Genomic DNA, 27,931 nt, shown 5'->3' on the forward strand with positions numbered 1-27,931 from the left:
AGGAATCTCCAGCAAGAAAAAAACAAAATATTGTCCACAAGCATCAGATTCAACCTACATTTTGTTCCAAACACCACCTTCACAAGCTGTGAAGCCCAGATTCTGTCATGGTTTATAACTCTTCCAACAAAAGGAACCAGACTTGAGGCTCTTCTCTGTTCAATCAACAGCATTAAAATCCCTCTCCTTTGTCTCAGCAACCACAACTAGACACAAGGTTTGACAATTCTCACTTGTTTGATTTGATACAAGTTACATATTTCACTGCATGATTCGATGTATATGTGTCAAGTAAAGCTAATCTTTTGGATTGACCACCTCGTTGATCTGACATCCCTTTTTAAAAAAGATCATTATTTTAACAGTATACCATTGACTTCGGCAATTGATCCCTTGAAACAGATGGATGAAGAGGAAGAGAGAAACAGGAAAAAACAAGCCCTTCAGCCTCTTGTGTGCGTGCTGACCATCAAACACATGTAGCAATGTCAAATAGAGTATAAATCTAACCATGTTTATTTCTCTAAAATCTCCTTTGTCCAAAGTGTTGCCAGTGAGCATGTGACACAATTAAATAGAAAAATTATAAATTTGCAAGAACCATGCATGACAACTGTGCTGCTTGTGAAAATCTTTCATTTGCATACTTGGTTGTTTAAACAAAGTACTTGGATTGCTTACTTGTTCATTTATTCTGCATTTCAGCATTGGTCAATGTTAAATTTTATCTACAAACAGACAATGTAGGTCATTTTCCCTCTAGATCAACATTTTACCGTGACATTTAAATTACAGAAGTTCTAAATTCATCTATTTCATTTCAAATTAAGTTTGTATTACTGGATCCATTTTTTTGTGTCTACCATATTATTTTATGAATATGGACACCATGTTGACGAGCGTCCAATAAAGTCAGAGAATTACAGCATGGAAACTGGCCCACCAAATCCACACCGATTATTCAACCATCCGTTATGCTAATACTGCATTAGGCCCTTCTTTTCTACTCTACAAACATTCACATTTCAGTAAACTCTTTTTCTTATTTCTCTCTTCAATATTTGTTGAGGCCCGTTTCGCTTTCCAGCACCTATATTTAAGAAATTCCCAGAGTACTTGCACGGATATATCAGTTTTCTACTATTAATTTTGACTATCAGTTCAAAACGATGTATTGAATTGAATCAACTTTGTAAATTTGCTTGTTTTACAAGTTCCCTAATAGCATTAATTTTAATCTTTTTAAAATATTGTAATTTGAAGATTGTGTTTTAACTGTTATCACTGTGATTACGACCCATCCTGCCCTTCCCAAAGTTACAAATTTTTTATTTCCTTTATATCGGTGTTTCTCAACCTTTTTTAGCCCAAAGCACTTTCATACTTGCCAACATCCCCCCAAATTGCCCACACCCCTCTTAGGCACAAATAACTTTCTGGCACCCCCGTAAAGTAAAAATATGCCTACCACATGCTAACGTGACAAAAAATTATCCTGCTTTACATCTTTATTTGTCTTTATACCTAGCCTACACAGTACCCGTGCACTGTGCAGCAGCTTCAATATCAATGTGATCCTTGAGCTTGATGGTTTTTAGCAAGAGTTGAAATATCTGGTTCAAGCTGTGACAGCAAAAGCCTTAAGTCCCCACATGTAGCAATGTCGAAGTGGTTTCTGTGTTTTGTGAGTATGTGGTTCACTGCACTGAAAGGTCACTGAAGCCTCTTTCAATAAGGTGGGAGGATGGAAATGCAATAAAGAGCAGTTTGCCTCTTCTCCAAAGACCAGGAAACTTTGTATGATGGTGTAGCCACATACCACAAAAGGTGACATTTCTGAAAAGCATTTGTGCTTCTTCATCCTTCGGAATTTCCATAATTTCTTCTTGCAAGCTCTCTACCTGTTGTCCCACCTTGCAAAGAAATGGGTTAATTACCCAGTCCGGAATTTCCAGATTGTTCAAATCCTTGAATCAATTTTGAAAATCCTTCTTCAGTGACTGCAGGTATAAGTAGTACTCTTGCAAATCACCAGCTGTGAAAGAGAGTGCCATACTTTCCATGCAAGGAAACTGTGAGAATATTCTTCTCCCAATGTTTTCATTACATATTTCCAATTTTCTGATAAAAGTGGACACTGCACTTTTTGCCTGAATTAAATTGAAATTGCCACTGTGCAGTTTCATATTTATAATGTTCACTTTGTCATACAGATCGGCTAGGTGTACCACATCTCCATGTAGAAGTTCAGTCTTGATTCCCAAGCTCTTGTCAACTTCAAACAAAAATTCAACCACAATGGCAAGAAGATCAAAGAAATGTTTTAAGCAGCAGCCTTTTGACAGCCAACACACTTCAGTGTGAAGAAGCAAGCATTCAAACCCTTCATCATCATCTTGGCATAACTGGTGAAATATTCAGCTATTTAATGAATGAGCTTTAATTTTGTTGATAACAGATACTACAACAGTCATGCTTGAAAAAAGTCGCTGGCTATAAAGATTTTGGCTGCAAGATGTTCATGACGAATTGAACAGTGGATTACAAACAGACTTGGAATTTCTTTTTTCATAAATACCACAAATCTGCATGGTGACCTGTCATATATGGTGTTCCACCTCTCGCACAAGAAATTATGTTCCTAATCAGAATACTTTTATCCTCAATATACATTTTGAGCTCATCGTAGACTGATTCTCCATTGATATTTGTTTTTAACTTTTTACATAAGAGAGCCTCTTCAGAAACTTTTCCATTTTTGATGACTGTTCAAATGCCACTAGCAATGCCTTGTTGTCTCGCACAGTTGACTCATCCAGTTGTATCCCAAATTCTGCTTTTTGTAGCTCTGTGCATAGTTGCTATTCAATGTCTTCACTCACTTGGTCAATACATCAAGCCTCAGAGTTAATGCTCAGAGGAATTGACTTTAAAATACTGGTATCCATTTTGAGAACAATAGTGAGCACTTCTGATACAGCAGGCATTATTAGTCTTTCACCAATTGTATGAGATTTTCCAAACTTTACTATCATTTTGTTAGGTTTATAAGAATCATTGAGACCACTATCAAGGTCACATTTCACTTTCTTGGCAAATGACTCAAGTGTGCAAAGCTTTTCAAATGCTTCTTTCATCTGCTGGAACTGAGTAATGACATAAGTGGCCTTTTCAGGGTGGGCATCCTGGTTTCTAATTTATGCATCCCCAATAATGGCTGTTTAGTTGGTAAGGTTGGATGAGATTGCCAAGTTTTGGACGTGTTGTGACAATGATTGCTCACCACCTGCAGAGCTATGGTTCTTCATGTGTTCCAGTGCCTCATCCTTTTTTTTTTGTAAGTGCCTGCTGTACTTATGGTTGGTCAGGTCCCATGCCTCAAGTTAGGGTGCTGCTTACCACCTCCCCCCCTTTCACAAGAATCTTGAATGCCCCCTGACAAATTCTTTTTGACCTAACACCCCCTAGGGCACGTAACCACCCTCTTAGTGGGTGATACCACCTTGTTGAGGATCACTGTTTTATATTAACTAGACAATTTAAAAGTGAGGAAAGAATTGACTGGGGTATATTTGAACATCTACAAAATACAAGTTTATAATACAGATTGATGCAATCAAATGTGTCACATGCATAAACTATCTGAGCTCCAAACTAAAACTTGATTGATGCATCTCTCTCTTAAAATTCTCCTCCAGGTCTTGCATGATCTTCTGGAGATATTTAGATGAGAAGGAGATAATCTTGAGAATGATAAGAATTTGATATAAAACCGCTGAAACTTCATCTAGATATTGTAACTAATGAACTTTAATTATAGTGGTTCTCCAATTAAACACAATGTGAACTGACAACTCAAAAGAGAATTTTTCCTCTTGTTCCAGCGGCACAAGGCCAATGCGGGTGAACGAAGTGCTATGGCAGTGCTAATTAACTGGCTGTCATTTTCTTGCATGCAAGAACTATGCATATTCCAGGCCAGCAATGCAAATTTTGTTCAGAGAACAGTGTGTGTGACCTCAGTCACACTTGATAATGAATAGGGTTGGAACACAGACAAAGAGTTGAGTACAAATTTAGAACAGTGGATGAATACTGTTGCTCAAGCACCATCTCTCACTGTGCTGCAGATATGCCAACATTATCCCCTTCCTCAGAAAAAAAGCACTCCTGATCTCACTACCAATCGTGATGCATCATAGGTAAAGCCCACCCCACCAAAGAGCACTTTACAAGGAGCGCTATCAAGGAAAAGCATCATCCTTCATCAAGGAGCCCCCATCATCTCTCTTCTCACTGCTGTCATCAGGAAAGATATACAGGAGCTTCAAGTACCACACCATCAGGTTTAGTAACAGTTATTACTCCCTCAACCATGAGGCTCATGAACCAATTGGGATAATCTCAACTACTCCAACACGAAACACATTAGGCAACATACAGACTCACTTTTAAGGACTCCACAACTCATGTTCTCAATTTTTATTATCTATTTATTTATTAATGTTATTTTCTTTTCGAATTTGCACAGTTTGTTGTCTTTTGCACATTGGTTGTTGCCCATCTCTGTCATGCATGGTTTTTCATTGATTCTCTGGTGTTCCTTTGTTAATGTCCACAAGAAAATAGATCTCAGGGTAACATATATAATTTGACCCTCATTAATTGGCATGCCATCTCCAAACTTCCATAGCTCTTGAGACTCGCAATGCCATGCATTCCCTCTTCACTTGGGATTTTACTCTGTCACATCTGACAAACTACAGCTTGCAATCGTGGCAAAACAATGCCATACCACCATTCTTGATCTATCCGCAATCTGTCACACAGCTGAACACAGCATCCTCCCCCAAGAGCACTCCTCAAATTGTTTTGCTTGGCTTGACAATCCTTGCAGTTTAATAATATTCTAGAGATTCATGGCCAGGGAACAAACACAACCCATTTCTGAATTCTAACTATTGAAGGCTCCTATGGATCAATCCTCAGATCGACCTCAGCAATTCCTATGAAACTGCATTCAGCTCCACAGACACTGATATCCCATTATTCTTTATGCACAAACACTATTTATTCATCTCTCTATCTTAAGAGTAGCCAATGTTGTCCATGTATTCAGGAAGGGCATTGTGTGCTGTTGATCTTGTCCTACGTACCTGATTGAAGTTTTTGAGGCGGTAACAAGACAGTTCCTGACCAGCTAATCCAGAAGATGAAGCTGCATGAGGAGATTTGATATGTCACCAAAGATTCTTGCAAATTTCTGTCAATATTCAGGGCAGAGCATTCTGCATGGCTGCAAAGCTGCCTGGTATGGAGGTTCTAATACAAAGTGTTGTAAACTCAAGCAGCTCCATCAGGGACAACCATCCCCACCACTGAGGACACCTTCCAGAAGTGGTGCTTTAAGGCGGCCATACCTATCACCATCCAAGAGTTGCCTCTTGTTGTGATGACTAGAGGGGTGAAAGTACCCCAATATGAAGATCCACACTGAATGATTAAGGAACAGCTTCTTCCCCTGTCAGATTTTTGAATGGCCCATGAACACGACCTAATTATTCATTTTGTTCGCTCTATTCAATTTGTTTATTTATTTTGTGATTTGTAGCAATTTTGGACATGAATATGCAAGGGAATTATTGAGGGATATAGATCATGTTGAGGTAGAAGATAATTAGTTTAATTTGGCATTGTGTCAGTGGAAGCATCACGGGCCAAAGGACCTTTTCCTATGCGGTACTCTTGTGTGTTCTATGTTGGATCCTTTTCACTTTTTGAACTGATCAATCTGTGTGGCTGACCTGCATCAATGAATAAAGTGAAACTTTTTTTAAACTTACATGTTGGGAAAACAGAAGCCAGTCACACACCACAATGTCTGTTTCCTAGCCACCAAATCAATCCCTCTACATCGACTTTACAGCTTTGGAATCATTTCTCTGAACCTCAGCTTCAGGTCCGTGTGCCCCAATATAATTTCCTACAGCTTGGTGTCAAACTTTGATGGACCTACTCGCTTTGGAATGTTCCATTATGTTAAATAAATTTCAGATATTGTGCTGATGTGGTTAGAAAATGAACGTGATATTTGTTAATCTCGGTATAATGAGAGTGGGAGGCATATATTGCTATAGAATGGGTAAGGAACTACGAGCCCATCATTATTTCTGTATTTCCTTTTCTCGGACATCAAAAAGACTATATTAGTCATTTGAGCTTTTCAGAATAAAGGGAAATGGAATTCCCTCAGCACTTGACACGTCCATTGTGATGAATGAATTTCTAATGCAACACTGTCACACTATAATAGGCAATGAATATGATGAGGTTTCCATGTACAGTAATGTATTCAGCAAGTTTAAGCAATGCTTTGAAAATTGTATAAATCCTACTATAATTAGGGAACTATATTCTTTAAATTGGGAATAGTTCTGCAACATTCTATCTAATTTCTGCACTCAGGTTCTTCCTGTACTTTGTTCATTTAAAGGAAATGATGAGGTACAACTCAACGTGCAGCAACTTTCCCACACTTTTTAAATGTATTTGCGCAGCAAGTGCTTGCAGCCTAAAGGCCAATTTATATTTCTGCGTCAAATCTACGCCGTAGGTATGGCATAGCTGTGTACCCTACACCATAGCCTGATGCACACCTTCCCAAAAATGTAACTACACGTTGCAGCGACGCAGACTGCAATAACTGTGACTGGTCTGCTTGGTGGCATCACATTTCCTCCTACGCTGCAATAGCTTCCCATTGGGCGACGGAAGGGCAGGGAAGGAACTCTGGCTGCAATGCTTTCCATAAAGCTTTACAGACCTCTGACATTATGGAGGACCCTATGCTTGACGCCAATTTGTAGCTAGCTGCTACAGCCTGTTGACTTCCACCTAAAGCTAAAACTGGAATGGTGATTACCAGTCTCTGAGTATACTGTGCGTACACTGATGTGAAATAAATGGTTGGAGACGATGAACCAAACCTTCAAATCTACGTGCCAACATCCAAAAATATTTGAAATGCATTTCCTCGTCCATGTCTCTCAGTGGCCGGACAAACACAAAAAATTTACCCTCCTTCAGTTTCAGTTGCCATTGTTTGAAGTACACAAAGAAACTCAACACAGTGGCATAGAAACCCCACCGCCAACTAGCGTTTTGGCGGTGAATTGCAGAGCGACGCAGACACACCAACGCACAAGTAAAATTGCTCACAACGGCGTAGGCCACTTGCATAGGCTACTACGCAGAAGTATAAATCAGCCTTTAGGCTCATCTGTGAGACCATCAGTGATAACAGTAAGAGGCATCATTTGAGATGATTTTCTTCTTGCCCTCAAGATGACAAAAGGGTAACCAGAGCTCATATTATCAGCCAGGCAGAGTTAAAAATTCTGTAAAATCAGGGCCAAACTTGGAATATTTATAGTCTAATGACCTAGTAGTAACCTACATAATCTTAATACCACTGCTTCAGCTTTTCTCTTGAGTATATATTTAGGATCAATTTATTTCTGCTCTGCTAATTGGAGAATAATAATGTACAGTACCGGGAACAAAGCTGATGCTGCCTTTGCACAAAGTGAATCAATCTATAAGAATTATGTTTAAAAATGACAAAAAAAGTCCAAAGGAGTAAAAGTAATAGAATAACTGCACGAGTTGGTGATCTGTTTTTTAAATAAAAAATAGCACTGTGATATATAATATTTACAGCAACTACGAAAGCTAAAAGTGTAAATTTTTTAAATCTTATGGAAGAAACCTATCTGTAGACATTGATGATACATTTATTGACTGCTAACTTTTTATAGCAGATAAGATAATAAAATATTATGCTTGTAATTATAATGCAATATAGAATCTACTTTCTTTGTAACTATAAGATAACTGCCTCACTAACTGAAGACCAAGAGTGAACATGGAGGAGGAACCGCAGGTGCAGAAAAGCACGGAATAAAAGTGCTTGGGAAACCAAACAAACAGGAACCAGCAACGTAGGATGATTAGAATTTTACCATACATTGCTTACCAAACATGACTTCTGAACATTTTGACACATTGGAACAAGGCCAACCAGCAAGCAATGTACCACATTGTGTGGTACATGATTAATTCCATAAAGAAAAATAATCACTCTTCTGAGCAAAGAATCCATGGCAAATAACATTTTAAATAGCCATAACAAAAGTAAAAAAGGACAACTCCTTATGATTCTTATACTTTAAAGTTTTTTAACCCCTACACCTTGAAATATCAGTGATTACAAGGTACATCAATGACATTGTGAACCATTTAATGGAATATGCAATAGAAGCAGCTGACGAAAGTGCTTTGAAGCATCGTTGCAACTGTCCGTAGAGGAATCAATTAGCAGTGGATTTTAAGCTTCTACAAAACAATACACTGTTCTTAAAAGGAATATGGAACCAGAGCACTTAGCAAAAACAAACATGATTTATCCCAATTCTGCATGACTTTCTACCGCAGACATGCATTTGCACATTCCTTGGGCTCTAATTACACAAGTGAGCATCATCCACCAGAAGTGCATGAATGCATCACAAGATGCTTTAACTGAAAATATCATGCTCCATATTGGACATATACCTGAGCAGTGGACTAAAATTAAACTATGCAACAATAAGTGATTGAGCCAAAGTAACAATTTCAAGAACTTAATTTGTACAAAATTACAACGATTCCATTTAATCAGCTTGTGTTCTGAGTAATATTCCAAGAAAAACATGATTACAACCAATTGTCAGAATACCATTTTGCTCCCTTTTTCAGATCAGGCACATCTCAGATTGGATCCGCAGCATTCTTAAGGGGGAGGGTGAGCAGCCAGAAACCATGGTACGTATTGGTACCAATGACATAGTTAGGCAAAGGGATGAAGTCCTGAAGAGAGGGAGCTAGGTAGAAACTATAAAGCAAGAACGCAAGGGCAGCAATTTGTGGATCATTGGGTTTCTTCTGGGGACAGCATGACCTGTATAAAAGGGACAGGTGACATCTGAACATGGGGGGGGGGGGGGTGTCCAATATCCTTGCTAGAGCTGTTTGAACAAAGTGTAAACTAGTTTGGCAGCGAGATGGGAACAGGAGTGAGAAGTCAGAGGATGCAGCATTAGGAGACATTGGAATAGATAAGACCCTGAGGCTGGGCAGGATACATCCCAGGTTACTGCAAGAAGCAAGGGAAGAGATTGCTGCACCTTTGACTATGATCTTTGTCTCCTTGCTGGCCATAGGAGTAGTATGGGAAAATTAGAAATGTTTTTCATCTGTTCAAGAAAGGGAGGGATGTAGGGATAATGCTGGTAATTATAGACCAGTGATTCTTACATCAGTGGTGGATGAACTATTAGAGAGAATTTTTAGAGACGTGATTTATGAGCATTTGGAGAAGCATGCTCTGATTAGGGATAGCCCATATGGCTTTATGAGGGGGTGGTCTCGCCTTACAAACTTGATTGAGGGTAAAACAAATAGATGAAGACAAGGTCGATGCGATTTTAGTGAGGAATGCAACAAGGTTCCTCATTGTGGGTTCATTCAGAAAGTCAGAAGGCATGGATTCCAGGGAAACTTGGTTGTGTGGATTCTGAATTAGCTTGCCGACAGAAAGCAGAGTGTGGTTAATAGATGGAGTGTATTCTGCCTGGAGATTGGCAACCAATGGTGTTCACAGGGATCTCCTCTGGGACCCTGCTCCTTGTGATTCTTAAAAATAACTTGAATGAGAAAGTGGAAGGGTGGGTCAGTAAGTTGCACAAAGGTTGGTTGTATTGTGGACAGTCTAACAGGTTGCTATAGGTTACATTGGGACATTGATAGGATGCAGGGCTGGTTTGATAACTGGCAGATGGAACTTAACACAGAAAACTGTGAAATGATACACTGTGGAGGTCGAACTTGAAGGTAGATCACAGAGTTAATGTAGGATGCTTAGCAAGATGGAGAAACAGAGGGCTCTTGGAGTCCACGCCCTCAAAGTTGTCATGCAAGTTCAGAAGGTCCATGGTGTTTTGACTTTTGTGAGTAGAGGGATTGATTTTAAGAGCTATGAGACGGTGTTCAGGGTTTATAAATGTCTGGTTAGTCCACAGTTGGAGCACTGTGTTCGGTTCTGGACGCTTCATTATAGGAGAGTTGAGGAAGCTTTACAGAGCCTGCAGGTTGCTGCCTGGACTACAGAGCACGTCTCAAAGATGAGCTACGTCTTTTCTCTTTGGAGTGCAGGAGAATGAGAGGGGACTTGACAGAGATGTATAAGATAGAAACATAGAAAACCTACAGCACAATACAGGCCCTTCGGCTCACAAAGCTGTGCCAAACATGTCCCTATCTTAGAACTACCTAGGCTTACCCATAGCACTCAATTTTTCTAAGCTCCATGTACCTATCCAGGAGTCTCTTAAACGACCCTATCATTATTTATGGTGCAACTGTAACGAAAACCAATTTCCCCCAGGATCAATAAAGTATGACTATGACTATTTCCGCCTTCACCACCGGCAGCCCATTCTATGCATCCACCACTCTCTGCGTAAAAAACTTACCCCTGACATCTCCTCTGTATCTGACATGTCCCCTGTACCTACTTCCAAGCACCTTAAAACTAGCCATTTAAGCCCTGGGAAAAAGCCTCTGACTATCTACACGATCAATGCCTCTCATCATCTTATACACCTTTATCAGGTCACCTCTCATGCTCCCTCACTCCAAGGAGAAAAGGACGAGTTCACTCAACCTATTCTCATAAGGCATGCTCCCCAATCCAGGCAACATCCTTGTAAATCTCCTCTGCACCCTTTGGTTTCCACGTCCTTCCTGTAGTGACGTGACCAGAACTGAGCACAGTACTCCATGTAGGCTCTGACCAGGGTCCTACATAGCTGTAACATTACCTCTCGGCTCTAAAACTCAATCCCACGATTGATGAAGGCCAATGCACCGTATGCCTTCTTAACCACACATTCAACCTACATAGCATCTTTGAGTGTCCTGTGGACTCGGACCCCAAGATCCCTCCGATCCTCCACATTGCCAAGAGTATTACCATTAATGCTGTATTCTGCCATCATATTTGACCTACCAAAATGAACCACCTCACATTTATCTGGGTTGAACTCCATCTGCCAGTTCTCAGCCCAGATTTGCATCCTACTGATGTCCCGCTGTAATCTCTGAGAGCCCTCCACACTATCCACAACACCTGCAACCATTGTGTCATCAGCAAATTTACTATTATAAAAATCACAAAGAGTAGGGGTCCCAGAACAGATCCCTGAGGCACACCACTGGTCACCAACCTCCATGCAGAATATGACCCAACTACAACCACTCTTTGTCTTCTGTGGGCAAGCCAGTTCTGAATACAAAAAGCAATGTCCCCTTGGGTCCTATGTCTCTCTACTTTCTCAATAAGCCTGGCATGGGGTACCTTATCAAATGCCTTGCTGAAATCCATATACACTACATCTACGGCTCTACCTTCAACAATGTGTTTAGTCACAACCTCAGAAAATTCAATCAGGCTCATAAGGCACGATCTGCCTTTGACAAAGCCATGCTGACTATTCCTAATCATATTATGCCTCTCCAAATGTTCATAAATCCTGCTTCTCGGGATCTTCTCCATCAACTTACCAACCATTGAAGTAAGACCCACTGGCCTATAATTTCCTGGGCTATCGTTACTCCCTTTCTTGAATAAGGGAACAATATCCACAACCCTCCAATCCTCCAGAACATCTCCCATCTTCATTGATGATGGAAAGATCATCGCCAGAGGCTCAGCAATCTCCTCCCTTGCTTCCCACACTAGCCTGGGGTACATTCAGCCTGGTCCTGGTGACTTATCTAACTTGATGCTTTCCAAAAGCTCCAGCACATCCTCTTCCTTAATATCTACATGCTCAAGCTTTTCAGTCCACTGCAAGTCATTCCTACAATCACCAAGATCCTTTTCCATAGTGAATACTGAAGCAAAGTATTCATTAAGTACCTCTGCTATCTCCTCCAGTTCCATACACACTTTTCCACTGTCACAGTCAATTGGTCCTATTCTCTCACATGTTATCCTCTTGCTCTTCACATACATGTAGAATGACTTAGGGTTTTCCTTATTCCTGTCTGCCAAGGCCTCCTCATGGCTCCTTCTGGCTCTCCTCATTTCATTCTTAAACTCCTTCATGTTAGCCTTATCATCTTCTAGATCTCTATCATTACCTAGTTTTTTAAACCTTTTGTAAGCTCTTCTTTTCTTCTTGACTAGATTTACAACAGCCTTTGTACACAACAATTCCTGTACCCTACCATCCTTTGCCTGTCCCATTGGAACATACCTATGCAGAACTCCACACAAATATTCCCTGAACATTTCCCACATTTCTTCCGTACATTTCCCTGACAACGTTTCCAATTTATGCTTCCAAGTTCCTGCCTGATAGCCTCATATTTCCCCTTACTCCAATTAAACATTTCCCTAACTTGTCTGTTCCTACCCCTCTCCAATGCTATGGTAAAGGAGATAGAATTGTGATCACTATCTCCAAAATGCTCTCCCACTGAGAGAACTGACACGTGACTAGGTTCATTTCCCAATACCAGATCAAGTACAGCCTCTCCACTTGTAGGCTTATCTACATATTGTGTCAGGAAACCTTCCTGATCACATCTAACAAACTCCACCCCATCTAAACCCCTCAATCGAGGGAGATGCCAATCAATATTTGGGAAATTAAAATCTCCCACCACAACAACCCTGTTATTATTACACCTTTGCAGAATCTGTCTCCCTATCTGCTCCTCAATCTCCCTGTTACTATTGGGTGATCTGTAAAACAAAACTCTGTAGAGTTATTGACCCCTTCCTATTCCTAACTTCCACCCACAGAGACTCTGTATTCAACCCCTCCATAACTTCCTCCTTTTCTACAGCTGTGACACTATCTCTGATCAACAGTGCCACACCCCCACCTCTTTTGCCTCCCTTCCTGTCCTTTCTGAAACATCTAAAACCCGGCACTTGAAGTAGCCATTCCTGCCCCTACACCATCCAAGTTTCTGCAATGGCCACAACATCATAGCTCCAAGTGCTGATCCACACTCTAAGCTCATTCGCTTTATTCATAATACTCCTCACATTAAAATAGACACGTATCAAACCATCGGTCTGAGTGCATACCTTCTCTATCATCTGCCTATCCTCCCTCTCACACTTTCTACAAGCTTTCTCTATTTGTGAGCCAACTGCCCCTTCCTCCATCACATCAGTTCAGTTCCCACCCCACCAGCAATTCTAGTTTAAACTCTCCCCAATAGCATTATCCTCCATCTCATTCTATTCCTATACTCACTGTCACATGGCACAAGCAGTAATCCCAAGATTACTACCTTTGAGGTTCTGTTTCTCAACTTCCTTCCTAACTACCTATAGACTGTTTTCAGGACCTCCTCAATTTTCCTACCTATGTCATTGGTACTAATATGTACCACGACCTTTGGCTGTTCTCCCTCCCACTTCAGGATATCATGGATGTGATCAGAAACATCCCAGACCCTGGCACCTGGGAGGCAAACTACCATCTGAATTTCTTTCATGTGTCCACAGAATCGCCTTTCTGACCCCCTAACTATAGAGCCCCTATCACTGCTGCCATCCTCATCCTTTCCCTACCCTTCTGAGCCTCAGGGCCAGACTCCATGCCAGAGGCATGGCCACTGTTGCTTCCCCCAGGTAGGCCGTCCCCCCCAACAGTACTCAAGCAGGAATACTTATTGTTAAGGCAGACAGCCACTGGGGTACTCTCTCTAGTACCTGCTTCTTGCCCTTCCCTCTCCTGACTGTTATCCACTTATCTGTCACCCCCGGCCCCGGAGTGACTACCTGCCTATAGCTCCTCTCTATCGCCTCCTCACACTCCCTGACCGGACGAAGGTCATCGAGCTGCATCTCTAGTTCCCTAACGCTGTCTCTAAGGAGCTGCAGTTCAACACACCTGGTGCAGATGTGGCCGACCGGGAGGCTGGGAGTCTCCAGGACCTCCCACAATCTGACACTGAGCACAGGAAACTGGCCTCACACACATACTTTGTCTGTATTCTACACAGATAACCTACCTCACCTCGACCCTTTATCGCCAAAGTCCCGTTGAGCCAAAGCCTTCGAACTCCGTCTCCCTCTACTCCAGCACACGCTCTATAAGGCTGTCTCCTTTTTAAATACTTGTCTCTGTTCTCACTGGCTGACGTCCAGGTGCTTGCGCAGTTGTGCCCCATTCAAACTGCTGAAGAAATAACCATCACCTTTTGAACTCTTCTCACTTTTAAGCTCTTCTTGCTGTTATGCTAAGAGGCCAGAGATAGAATGGACAGCCATTATCTTTTACCCAGCTTGGAAGTGGCTGGTGTGACAGAGCATGGTTTTAAGGTGATTGGAGGAAAGTCTATGGGGTTGTCAGAGGTAGTTTTTTTCGCTACCTAAGTAATTCTGCTCTGCTGCCTGATGGTCCTTACACAGAGAATGATGAATGCATGGAAGGTGGTAAAGGCAGGTACCTTACGGACATTGAAGAGACTCTTAAATAAGTACATGGATGAAGGAAAAATGGAAGACTCTGTGGGGAGAGGTGTTAAATTAATCTTCAAGTAGGTTAAAAAGTTTGGCTCAGCATTTTGTATTGAAAGCTTATATTGTTCCCTGTTCCAGATCAACACTGAGCTTTCTATCAAATACAATATATCTACAATAAAAAAAAGTCTCAATTACTCCACAATATTGTTTGAGTAGATAAAGTTTATCTTGAATCCCAAATCTGATTTATCATCATCTGTATTATCTTTATTGCATTCAGACCTGAGTGCCCCACAAGCTGAAACATCCACAAATCCAAAAGTTTCATAAATCTTTTAAGAAAATCCATCTCACTTCTGGCAAGCAGAACCACAAGATAACAAATTAAATAATTTGTCATCAATTAACAGCTTATTTTTGCAGATAAAAAGTGTCCTGTAACAAAAGCATCAAGCAATCTATTAATACACATCAACGTTGCTGGTGAACGCAGCAGGCCAGGCAGCATCTCTAGGAAGAGGTACAGTCAACGTTTCAGGCCGACTGCACCTCTTCCTAGAGATGCTGCCTGGCTGCTGTGTTCACCAGCAACTTTGATGTGTGTTGCTTGAATTTCCAGCATCTGCAGAATTCCTGTTGTTTGCGTTTTTAAAAAGCAATCTATTAATACATTTTAGTTGAATTGTGTAAACAGAGCTACATTGAACATTTTACAGAACACCACATCTGTATTATTATAAAAAGCAAGCCAGTTCTGGCCCACTGTAGCAAATATTCACTTGTTGCACAAAAGACTCAGGAAAATAAGCAGATCACGTTATATCTACGGAGAGAAATGAACAGGCTGAGGCCCTTCAAGCATCTGTGGATGCTCATGTTCAGGAAAATAAGGATTTATTTTTGACAAATTTGCTCATGGATAAGTTCAAAACATAACATGCACCAGGTTTTCAAGAAGCTCCTTCTACTTCCTTTGTGAATTGCCATATGTATGAAAATTATATATTCAGATTCCACTTGGGCTCTTGCACTGAACTTAAAGAACCATCAAAAGAATTATTTATGGTTTCAGGAATTTATTGCAATTCAAATTTGGCAAGCATTGACCACATACATATTTTCATATCTGGACCATCATGTAATAAAGATATGTTTGACAACAGGACTGCCAAGGGAAGGGGAGAAATGCCAAGACATAGTCCAATGCTAAGGATAATCAGCATCGCTATGTCTGTGGGATGCAATAAAGCGAGAGAGAGCGCACAAGGATTCACAGGAATGTTGCTGGGATTGGAAAGTTTAGTCATCAGAAGAGCAGATACACTAGCCAGTCTTCCCAAGAACAAAGAGGGCTAAAAGGTTACTGATTAAGGTATATAACATCCAGGTAGATAAACGATGTCAGCTTCCTGTGATAGGTGTGTGAACCTTATCATATTGATTGTCAGAAATACCGAGTGGGCACGCAGCTGATTGATTGTGCAGTGCATCAATTCGGCCTCCTACGTGCAGGAGGCACCCACTTTTCAGTGAGGGCTTCTGAGTGCACACACTTTTCATATTGGTGAGTACAGCTCGTAGTAAATTGCCCAAGCCATACTGTTACTAACGTGACTCAGTAAAAATGTTTAATCATACTGCTCCACTGTTGTTCTTGCTCTGTGTGTACGTAACAGTGTGTCTTCAACTACAGGCACACCTTTTAACATGAGTGGGAGGAAGTTTAAGGTGAGAGGGAAGATACTTAAAGCGAACCTGCTGGGTGAATATGTCACTCAAACAGTAGCTGGTATCTGGAATGAAATGCCAGATGTGGTGATAATAGTAAAACACTTTTAAAAAATTGACTTTATTTGTCACATGTACACCGAAACATACAGGGAAATGCATTGTTTCGTCAACAAGCAACTTCGTCTTTTTTAATGTGCTGGGGAGAGCCTGCAACGTCACCATGATTCCAGTGACAATAAAGCATGCACACAACTTACTAACCCGAACCCATTTTCTTTGGAATGTGGGAGGAAGGAAACCCAAGTGGTCACAGGCTCCTTGCAGGCAGTAGCGGGAATTGATCCCTAATCGCGGGTGCTGTAAAGCGCTTGCTAATCTCTACAATACAGTATCACCACATGTAGGGTAAAGTGGCAAGAACAGTAGCATCATCTGGACTGGTACTTGGAATGAACAGGGCACAGAGGGGTATGGAATAAATGCAGACAATTGGGAATTGTATGGATAAGCACGATCATCAACGTGGACACCAAGGGCCGAAGGGTTCATTTCTATGCAGCACAACTCTATGACTCTGGCCCAGCCAATACTCTGATATCATCCCTGCTTTCAGACAGCAAAGAGATGCATAACTATACAACAAAAAGCAATGAAAATATGCAAAACAAAATAGCAACATTTTAAGGGCATGTCAAACAAAAAAGAGTTGCAAGATGACAATATGACCAAATGACTGCCCAAAATAATACAAACTATCCCAGTACCAGTATACAGAAAGATACTCACTTGCTCGGAGGACAGATGGTGTGACCTCGATCTCACTTGATACTTGATAGGGTTGAAATGCAGACAAGGAGTTTGGTGTCGATTCACTGCTGAACATATCAGGGCTTTGAGTGCCCGTTGAACTAGCACTGGTTCCATCACCACCATGGTGGGGGTCTTGCTCTTCAAAGATGGCAACAAGCTGTGGGGAAGAACAACAGTTAAAACTCAGAATATTAGTTTAATTTTGTTTGTTCTTTGATGTATTTGACCATGTCACCAGCACATACCTATCCAATGACTTCCCCCCCCCAAAGGATGTCAAAACCAATTTTCAATTATATGCTTCATTGTATAAACTAATAATTACAGCACAAATGCTGCATAATTAATATCATAATTATAATTCATTCAAATTGGTGAATGAACATCAAATTTATTCACCATTCCAGATCACTTGTGTTGCAACTTTACTATTACTGTAATGAACCATCATCAAATAACTGTCAAAAATCTCCAACACATGCTCAGTGAAAATCTAAATATTGCTGGAAACCTCAAGTAAAGTGCTGGGAACACTCAGCAGGTGAGGCAAATATCTGTGGAAAGGGAAAGAGTTAACATTTCAGCTTGAAAATCATTCATTCAATTTGGAAAATCTTCAACCTGATGCGTTAAATGTTTCACTTTCCATGGATGATGCCTGACCTGTTGAATTTCTCCAGCATTTTGCGCTCGTAATTGTAATTCTTTCTGGATTTGGAGACTTCATTTCCAAGAGGAATTAACTGCCCCTCTGAACTTGACTATTAATCAACAGGGCTGAAGGAAGGTTGAAATGCGGGCCTTTGTTTAAAGTGTGATGAAACACAATTAAGATAAAAATAATTCAACCCAAGTTTCATTTGTCACATTCTAAGTTCAAGTTTATTGTCATTCCATTCAACTGTATACATGGATACCACCAAATGAAACAACGTCTCTCTGGACCAAGGTGCACAACACAGTATGTACAACTCACTTAAAGTCATATTATCACAAAAAAAGCAAAACAGTCTAACGCTAGTTGCGCTTCATATGTGATGAGACCTAGGGGGTGGCAGGGGGATTCAGTGGTTTCAGGGCCTGGGGGAAGATGCTGTTACCAACCTAATTGCCCTTGTCCTTATGCTACAATACCTCCTGCCTGATAGCAGGGGTTCATAGTGACTATGGGAGGGATGGGAGGAATAATTGACAATGGTAAGGACCCGGCCTACACACCACTCCTGATAAATATCTCTGATGGGTGGAAAAGAGACCCCAATGATCCTTTTTGCAATCCTTTCTAAGGACTTTAGATCAGATGTCTTTCAATTCCTGTACCAGACAGCGATTTCAGTCTTTGACTTGCGAACAAAGAGCTACCAAAAAAGATCTCAGCAGTACCCCTGCAACGTGTCTCGACCCTCCCGAAGTTTATCAAAACTACAATAATTCCAAATTTCTTTAGCACACCAGGATTTAATCACTGAATTTACTGAATGAGCAAATAATGTTGTATATTGAAAATTAATTTTCCTAATTTGATTTCATCGTTTAAATTGGATCAGTTACTGATATAATTGCTGCAGAACTAATATTTTCTTAGAGACGCCAGCAGTGCTTTCGACTGATAGGAAAGTTGCCGTAAACGTATCACTGTGATCGTGTGTGGTATGAAATTAAGCCAGATAGACCAGTCTGACAGTGGGTAAGAGCATGACACAGCTCAAGATGTAGCCGCACACCTGACTAATAGATAATCAGCCACCATGTCTGCTGTTAAAAGAATATCTATCCAAGTGCACTGGACCACCAGTGAAATGTTGATTGTGTGCCAGTGTCACAGTAAGCCTCTTATGAACATCTCACTGGTATTCAGATGCTGGCAAGCTCATCACTGCACCTGTGTTTTAGGGTGCATTTATTCACACTGCAGCTTCAGCCTGCTGCTTGGATACTGGCAGCTGCAGCTTGTGTTCCAGTCAGGCAAAAATTAATGTTTACATTGCCTGCTACTCCAACAACCCTGCCCGCGTGTGCCGACAGGCACATCTGTGCAAAACCTTCACCAAGCACTCCAGAATTAAACGCTTAGAAAATCAGCAAAGGGGTATTTCTGCTCTCTGAATAATTCAGCAGTGTGAGGCTAAACTCAAAGTGTTTGGGATATTACCAGGCACTTTTCTTGTCAGGTTGGAAGCCACACTGCATTTATACTGAGTGCATGCCCAACTCGCGGGCTTCAGAGGCTCAGTTAGTTCGAACGGAGCCTCAGTCCCAGCTTTTCACCTTGCCTCTTGCATCTGATGTAAAATACAACTTAATGTAAAAGTGCTCCAAGAACTACTGTGCAGGACCATTCTTACACTTCAGATGAGTGTACATATGCTATTTTCTGCTGAGTCACAATAAAACAGCAAACCAGCGCACAATCTCATATTTAAAATTGAATAAGAGCTCAGAAGTTCTTTTTCAGAAAAGTGCCCCCCCCAACCACCTCACTATTATTGATGGAGCCCTCACTTGGTTTGTCACCTAAAAAACTCACTAAATTCTACAGATGTACCATGGAGAACATTCCAACTGGTTGCATCACCATCTGGCATGGGGGGTGGGCACGGGGGTTACCGCACAGGATCGAAGTAAGCTGCAGAAAGTCGTAAAATTAGTCATCTACACTGTGGGCACTAGTCTCCATTGAATCCAAGACATATTCAAAGAGTGGTGCCTCAAAAAGGTGGTATCCAGCATTAAGGACCCCGACACCCAGAACATGCCCTCTGCTCATTGTTACCAACAGGAGGGAGGTATAGAAGCCTGAAGGCACACACTCAGTGATTCAGGAACAGCTTCTTCCCCTCTGCCATCCAACTTCTAAATGGACATTGAACCCATGAACACTACCTCACTGCTATATTTTTCTGTTTTAGCCCTACTTATTTAACTATTTCAAATTATCTATAGTTAACTAAGTAGGGCTAAAACACACTCCCACCTGTTCCCTCCCCCACAGCTCCCATGTGCCCTGTGCATCTCCCTCACTTTTATTCCATTGTTCCACCATGTTCTCTCATCAGACTCCATCATCTCCAGACTTTTGTCATTACCACTTATCACCTCCCAGGTTATAGTTGCCTGTCCACAATCACATCCCCCATCTGCCTCTCACCGATCATTTACATTCCCTTGCTCCACCTCTTCCTTGCACCTTTTTATATTGGCCATCTCTGCTCTACCTTTCAGACCAGATTAAGGGTTTCGACACAAAATGTTAACCGGCTTCTGGCCTCCACAGATGCCACTTATCCCAGGCATTTTCTCCAGTATTTTGTGCGTCTAAATTCAAATTAATATTTGACATCATAAATAAAAAAATTCAACCAGACTAATAAAACTAAACTTCTAATATATTTTTTTCTCCAGGTGGGAAATTAATTGCTGGCCCAACTCTTGGTCACAATTGGAACTTTTGAAATTGTTCTTTGAACAGAGATTCTGTAGCCCAGGGCCTTGAAACTGACTCCTGGCACTGATTCAGTTACTTTAATTAGCCAAAAGGAGACAGTAAATTGGCAAACAGTTGTGAGGCTGACTCCACAATGATGCCCACAGAAGGCAAATGGCAGGGTTAAACCAAATTAGTGCAAAAATTATTCCTAATTGCCAAATCTTGAGAGCTCCAAGACCAGATGCATAGATGTTTGAGGTTAATTTAATGCAATGCATCAGACCATGCTCTTTCAAAAACAAGAGGAAATCTGCAGATACTGGAAATCCGAGCAACATACACAAAATGCGAGAGGTACTCAGCAGGCCAGGTAGCATCTATGGAAGAGCATAGTCAGTGTTTCGGGCCGAAACCCTTTGGCAGAACTGGAGGATGAAAAGGCTAAGTAGTACATTTAAAAGGTAGGGGGAGGGGAGAGAGAAACACCAGGTAAGAGGTGAAACCTGGAGGGGGAAGGATGAAGTCAAGAGCTGGGAAGTTGATAGGTGAAAGAGACAGAAGGGCATGGAAGAAAGGAAAGTGGAGAGGAGCAGCAGAGGGAGGCGATGGGTGGACAAGGAGATAAGGTGAGAGAGGGAAAAGGGGATGGGAAATGGTGAAGAAGATGAGGCAGGGGCACTAACAGAAATTTGAGAAATCGATGTTCATACTATCAGGTTGGAGACTACCCTAATGGTATTTCAGGTGTTGTTCCTCCAACCTAAGTGTGGCCTTATCACGACAACGGAGGAGGCCAAGGACGGACATATTGGAAGAGGAATTAAAATGGGTGTCTTCTGGCGGATGGAGCGTAGGTGCTCAGCGAAGCGATCTCCCAATCTACACCAGGTCTGACCAATGTACGGGAGGCCAGAACAGGAGCACTTAACACAGTAAATGACCCCAACAGACTCACAGGTGAAGTGCCGCCTCACCTGGAAGGACTGTTTAGGGCCTTGAATGGTAGTGAGGGAGGATATGTAGGGACAGGTGTAGCACTTGTTCCATTTGCAAGGATAAGTGCCAGGAGGGAGATCAGTGGGGAGGGACAAATGGACAAGAGTTTCATGTAGGGAGTGATCCTTGCAGAAAGCAGAAAGTGGGGGGGAGGGAAGGATGTGCTCATTGATGGGATCCTGTTGGAGGTAGTGGAAGTTTCGGAGAATTTCTCGCTGGACATGGAGGCTGGTGGGGTGGTAGGGAAGGACAAGAGGAACCCTATCCCTGGTAGGGTGGCGGGACGATGGGGTAAGAGCAGATGTGCGTGAAATGGAAAAGATGTGGTTGAGGGTAGCATTGATGGTGGAGAAAGGGAAGCCCCTTTCTTTGAAAAAGGAAGACATCTCCTTTGTTCTAGAATGAAAAGCCTCATCCTGAGAGCAGCCACAGCACAGACAAAGGAATTGAGAGAAGGGGATGGCGTTTTTACAATTAACAGGGTGGGACGAGGTATAGTCCAGGTGGCTGTGAGAGTCCATGGGTTTATAATAGACATCAGTGGATCAGCTGTCTCCAGAGATAGAGAGAGAGATCGAGAAAGCGGGAGGGATGTGTCAGAAATGGACCGGGTAAATTTGAGGGCAGGGTGGAAGTTGGAGGCAAAGTGGATGAAATTGACAAGTACAACGTGGGTACATGAAGCAATACCAATGCAGTCATCGATACAGCGTAGGAAAAGTGCTGGACGGTCACTAGTGTAGGCTTGGAACATAGACTGTTCCACGTAGCCGACAAACAGGCAGGCATAGCTGGGGGGCATGCGACTGCCCATAGCTACCCTTTTTGTTTGAAGGAAGTAGGAGGAGTGAAAGGAGAAATTATTTAGAGTGAGGAGAGTGGTGGTGGAGGGGAACTTGATAGGTCTGGTGTCCAGAAAAAGAACTGAGATCTTTGAGGCCTTCCTGGTGGGGTTGGAGGTGTTTCAGGACCAGACATTCCAGTAAAAATTTCTTTCACCAACCAACTTCCCAGCTCTTTACTTCATCCTTCCCCCTCCAGGTTTCACCTATCACCTGGCATTTCTCTTCCCCCCCCACAATATTTTAAATCTATTTCACAGCATTTTTCTCCAATCCTGCCGAAGGGTTTTGGCCCAAAACATTAACTGTAATCTTTACCATAGACAGACATCCCATCTTTCCCGGAAGTTCCGGGAGTCTCCGGCATATTAATAGTGGCTCCCTGATGCCTGCAAATTATATACAATATCACAAAAATTTTTTTTGAGAGCGAGAGAAAGCAAGAGAGAGCGCGCGAGCGAAAGCATGCGAGAGACAGCGAGCGAGAAAGCAAGCGACAGCGCGCGAGCAACCACAAGAGAGAGAGACAGCATGTCATGGCAGAGTGTTCCAAAAAATATATAAAACGTACGTCACCCCAGACTACACTAAAGTGTACCCCTGCCTAATAGGGGTCAAAATAATGACAGTGTTGCTCACTGCACTGTTTGCAACAGTGACGTTTCTATTGCCCATGGTGGGTTAAGACTGTAAAACACATGTTGAGGTGATTTTAACAGGTGCCATTCATTCATTAGCATAGCTAACGTTATTTAAACTAGCTGGCTAGCTGCTGAGGAGTTACTCTATTGCAGACATCCCACCTCTTCCGGAAGACTCCCGCAAATTGATGGTGCTACCTCCCTGAAATGAGTTTTTGCAGGGTGGGATGTCTGCATCGATGCTGCCTGGCCTTCTGAGTTCCTCAGCATTTTGTGTGTGTGTTGCTGAGACAATGCTCTTTGTCAGCCGAACAATTGGCTCGTGGTACAAACTCTTTTCCTTACATTAGTATCGAAGATGGATCGGTTTGTCATTTTTAAAAGATGGATAAACATTCACTAATTGGAAATATTAAAGGATTTTGGAGAGAAAGGCAAATAAAGCAAAAGTTAGTTAGGGCTCAGCCATGATTTCATTTTACAGTAAAAGAGACCTGAGGCATTAAGTAGTCTACTTTGAATCTCTAGGACATGAGACAACAGTCATCAATTCCCTTATGATTTGAATTTCATGCTTAATTCCCTTAAATTACTGGGTACTGCTCTGACGAACATCCCAAAAGCCTTTAATACCACTATCTTGAATTTTGAAATATGCTCCCTCCCTGCATTACTTACACCAAGCAATGCCTCTGTAAGAGATTCTGCAGTCCCTGAATGTAAACATCCCCTTTGATACAAACATATCCTTTCATGCATCCTCTTTGATCTTCTAAAAGTTGCCAAGCAGCCAATAGCTTAACAGTCTTAGCATTTCCCCATTAATGTTTAAGCAGTCTTTGATGAGAAACCATATGTGACTTCGAATATACAAAGGTTGGCTGAAATACAGCGATTGCTCGGGACTGTGACTGGAACCATCAATTCTGTCAGTGGCTCCAGACTACAGCTTTGTGCAGAACTTTCCAATTAGTCACAAGTTTCTAAAATTAAATGAAAGCATTCATATGAATTTACTTGACAATGGCAGTGCCAGTTGAATTACGTTGCTGCCGCTCAAGGTCAAGGTTGTCAGAGATCAGAGAACCAATTTGCATGAAAAGAAACCCTTCACCCACAAATTCTACACTGAACATCAAACACAAAGTTACAAAACTTCTTCATAAACCCCATTTTATCACCCCACATTCCTATCGATTCCACCCAGATTTCTCCAATCATCTTCAAACAAGAGGCATTTTCCAGAAGCCAATTAACCTATTAACCTCCATGTCTATGACATGTGACAGTATCTGGAAGAAGCTTATATAATCAGGGAGAACATATTAACTCAACACTGCTCTAGGAGTTCAGAGTTCAACCTAAGGTTAATCCTGGAGCTGAGAGACGGCAGTTCAAATGAAAGGGAAGAAAAATGCACACAATGTGCCCTCACTGTGACTGTGGATTAACAAGTGCTTACTTGATATGCCCAAAACAGCAAACTGCACCAGATGCCAGGGTTCCATCCATCCCCAGTATTGCTAAGGACAGGTCTAGCCATACTACTGGAGAGATGGGCAGTATACTTCTACCAGATGATGCAGAAAGACAGCTTGGAGCACAAGTCAATCAGTAGTAAATGAGGAACTTCAGGAAAAGGAGAAAGAGACTTCCGTCAGATTTCAACCACTCACAAAATGGTGGAGAAACTTATAGACAGAAAGGAATAAAAAGTCGACATTATGGACCAAGACCCTTCATCAGTACCATACTGGAAAGGAAGGCGGTAGAAGCCAGAATGAGGTGGTGAGAGTCGGGGGAGCAGGGTAATGGGTACAGGCTGATAGGTGACAGGTGTGTGGCCCAAGATTTTCAGCACTTACAGAATCTCTTCTGTTCTTGTCAGATAGGTCTACAAGCAGTCCTCTCATGCAATAAACATCAACACGAATTTCGACTGAGCTTCAAAATCTCACTTGCGTAATAACAAGAAGGGTGAGGCCTGTCAAATACTTCATGTTCTCAGGGTGAGCAGTGTGTTTGACACCCATCCAGTTCCTCATGGAATACACTGGGGAAAGAGGTGCAGTAGTTTTTGACAGATATTCAGACAAATACCGAGTTCCTCAGCTTCAAATGTTACAAATGAAGTCCACCTTTGTTTAAAAAATTGTTCATGCTTGGCAACAAAGGAGGCTGGGAACAATGTCCTCCGGAACCCACCCCCAAGTGTGCCTGCCAATCAACCACCTCTCTTTGGTCATCTCCCTAAATGCACCCACTCTCGTTTCTATCTACAGTCGGCCCTCCTTATCCGCGAGTTCCGCATGCGCAAATTCAACCAACCGCGAATTGACAAAACCCGGAAGTGCTCTTCCAGCACTTGCTGTTCGAGTATGTACACACTTCTTTTTCTTGCCATTATTCCCTAAATAATGCAGTTTAACAACTATTTTACATAGTATTTACATCGTATTAGGTATTATAAGTAATCTAGAGATGATTTAAAGTATACAGGAGGATGTGCGTAGGTTATCGTGGATCGGGATTAAAAAAAACAGAAGTTCTCTTACTAAGTAAGTTGGAACAGGTACATCCGGTATTATTTAGCGTCAGTTAGTCAAATGTTTGTCTTAGTATATAGTATATATATTTACCTTTCTATGCATACAAAATACTTAAGAAACATATGTTTCAGCGCCGGGCTCGGGAACAGAAATTCCCGAGTTCAATCCAGTGACAGAGCACTTCCGAGCACGCTCTCCATCCGTGTCGGGTTGATGTGGAGGATCAAAAACCCAAAACCCCAAAACCCAATAATTAAACCACTGCGTTGCTTAGTAATAATTGTAGCTTTAATTGGGCAGGGCCTTTCTCACTTTATCCTTTAAAATTGTTCCGATCGTTGACCGACTGCAGCCTAACACTTTTCCAATGACCGATGATGGTTTATTGATCATTACAAAATGTCTCTCTGGTGCTTCCCTCACCTTCCTTTGTTTTCCCAACTATGATTCTGTTCTCCCTGCCCCCTTCCCACTCTCAGTTCGCAATAGACCCAGATCAAAATGAAGTTTATCATAGCTCACGTATATAATGAAATTTGTTTTTTGTGCGACAGCAGTACAGAGCAATACATAAAATTACTACAGTACTATGCAAAAGTCTTAGACATCCTAGTGTGCGATAAAAATATGACTTCTGGACAGTACTATATACTCAATCCATGTAATTCTGCCATGGACAGTCCTAACACAGCTGTGGTGGGGGTGGGGGATCAGGGAGATGGTTGGCCACAGGGCTAGCAACCCTATCCCGTAAAAACCCAGAGCTACAGAAGCTCCAAAGGCCTCATTCCTTTCTTTTTCAATCTTTTTATTAATTTCAAAATATAGAAACAAAACATAGCAATAATACAGATAATATGAGATGTATTGTTACATTTTAAAAAAGTAATTGCAAAACCAAATAGTGGAAATTACCAAAACTCCCATACATGTAGAACTGATCACGGATAATATAAAGCAAAAAAAAAAGGAAAAAGACAAAAAAAAGAAAAAAAAACCCATCCCAAAGAAAGAAAAACAACTAAACTAAAAGACTTGGGCAAAACTAACAACTTAAAAATGGAAAAGAAGAAAACCTCAGCGTCGACGCCTCCACTCCCCTCCAACAACAGTACAGAGAAATAAAACCAGTTTGGAAATGATCAAATTACATCAAATGAAAATGCTGAATAAATGGCCTCCAAATTTTTTCAAACTTAATAGAAGGGTCATAAACTGCACTTCTAATTTTCTCCAAATTCAGACACACCATAGTTTGTGAAAACCAATGAAAAACTGTAGGAGGGTTGATCTCTTTCCAATTCAACAAGATGGACCTTCTAGCTATTAAAGTAAGAAATGCAATCATCCTTCGTGATGAAGAGGTTAAATTATTTGAGTCTATCATTGGTAATCCAAAGATAGCAGTAATTGGATGAGGTTGTAAGTCTAGATTTAGGACCGTTGAAATAATATCAAAAATATCGTTCCAATATTTCTCCAACAAGAGACATGACCAAAACATGTGAGTTAAAGAAGCAATCTCAGACTGGCATCTGTCACATATTGGATTAATATAAGAGTAATAACGAGATAGTTTATCTTTGGACATATGAGCCCTGTGAACTACTTTAAACTGTATCAACCTATGCTTAGCACATACAGAGGATGAATTCACCAACTGAAGAATTTTTTCCCATTTTTCAGTCGTTATATTAATCTCAAGTTCTCTTTCCCAGTCAGCTTTAATTTTATTAGAGGCATCAGGACATAAATTCATAATTATATTATATACAATTGCTATTACACCTTTCTGAGAAAAATTTAAGTCTAAGATTTTTTCCAAAGTGTCCATTGGATATGGGTGTGGAAAATTAGGAGAGACAGTAATTAAAAAGTTTCTAATCTGTAAATATCTAAAAAAGTGAGATCTGGGTAAATTATATTTGTTAGAGAGTTGATCAACAGACATAAAACAGTTATCCAAGAATAAATTGCGAAAAGATATTATACTTTTGGTTTTCCAATCAAAGTAAGCTTGATCCATCATGGAAGGTTGAAAAAGAAAATTTGATATAATGGGACTTGCTAGAATGAATTGATTAAACCCAAAAAATCTTCGGAATTAAAACCATATACGTAAGGTATGTTTAACTATTGGGTTCAAAGGCCTCATTCCTGGGAGAGGAAGGATCTTTGAAATGGGCTACACCTGGGGACAACTTGAAAGACTGACCTTGGACAGAGGACTCTGGCTAACTGCTGTCAGTAACCTACGCCCTAGTAGAGGTGATGGGCTGAAGAAAAAGAAGAATTTTATGTATTTACAGTATATTTATTGTATTTTTTTTTTATTATTGTGCTAT

General features: G+C 41.2%; 1 protein-coding gene across 7 annotated transcripts in view; it reads right to left on the reverse strand.

The window, feature by feature from the left end:
- Window positions 1–27,931, reverse strand: part of pard3aa (par-3 family cell polarity regulator alpha, a) — an 881,596-nt gene that overhangs the window by 506,991 nt on the left and 346,674 nt on the right. For all 7 annotated transcript variants that reach the window (XM_072253986.1, XM_072253983.1, XM_072253982.1 and 4 more), the window contains exon 3: window positions 17,108–17,288. In XM_072253986.1, coding sequence (XP_072110087.1) covers window positions 17,108–17,288 — 181 coding nt within the window. The remainder of the gene's footprint in view (window positions 1–17,107; window positions 17,289–27,931) is intronic.

This window comes from Mobula birostris, chromosome 3, assembly GCF_030028105.1.
Source record: "Mobula birostris isolate sMobBir1 chromosome 3, sMobBir1.hap1, whole genome shotgun sequence".
In the NCBI taxonomy this organism is placed as follows: domain Eukaryota; kingdom Metazoa; phylum Chordata; class Chondrichthyes; order Myliobatiformes; family Myliobatidae; genus Mobula; species Mobula birostris.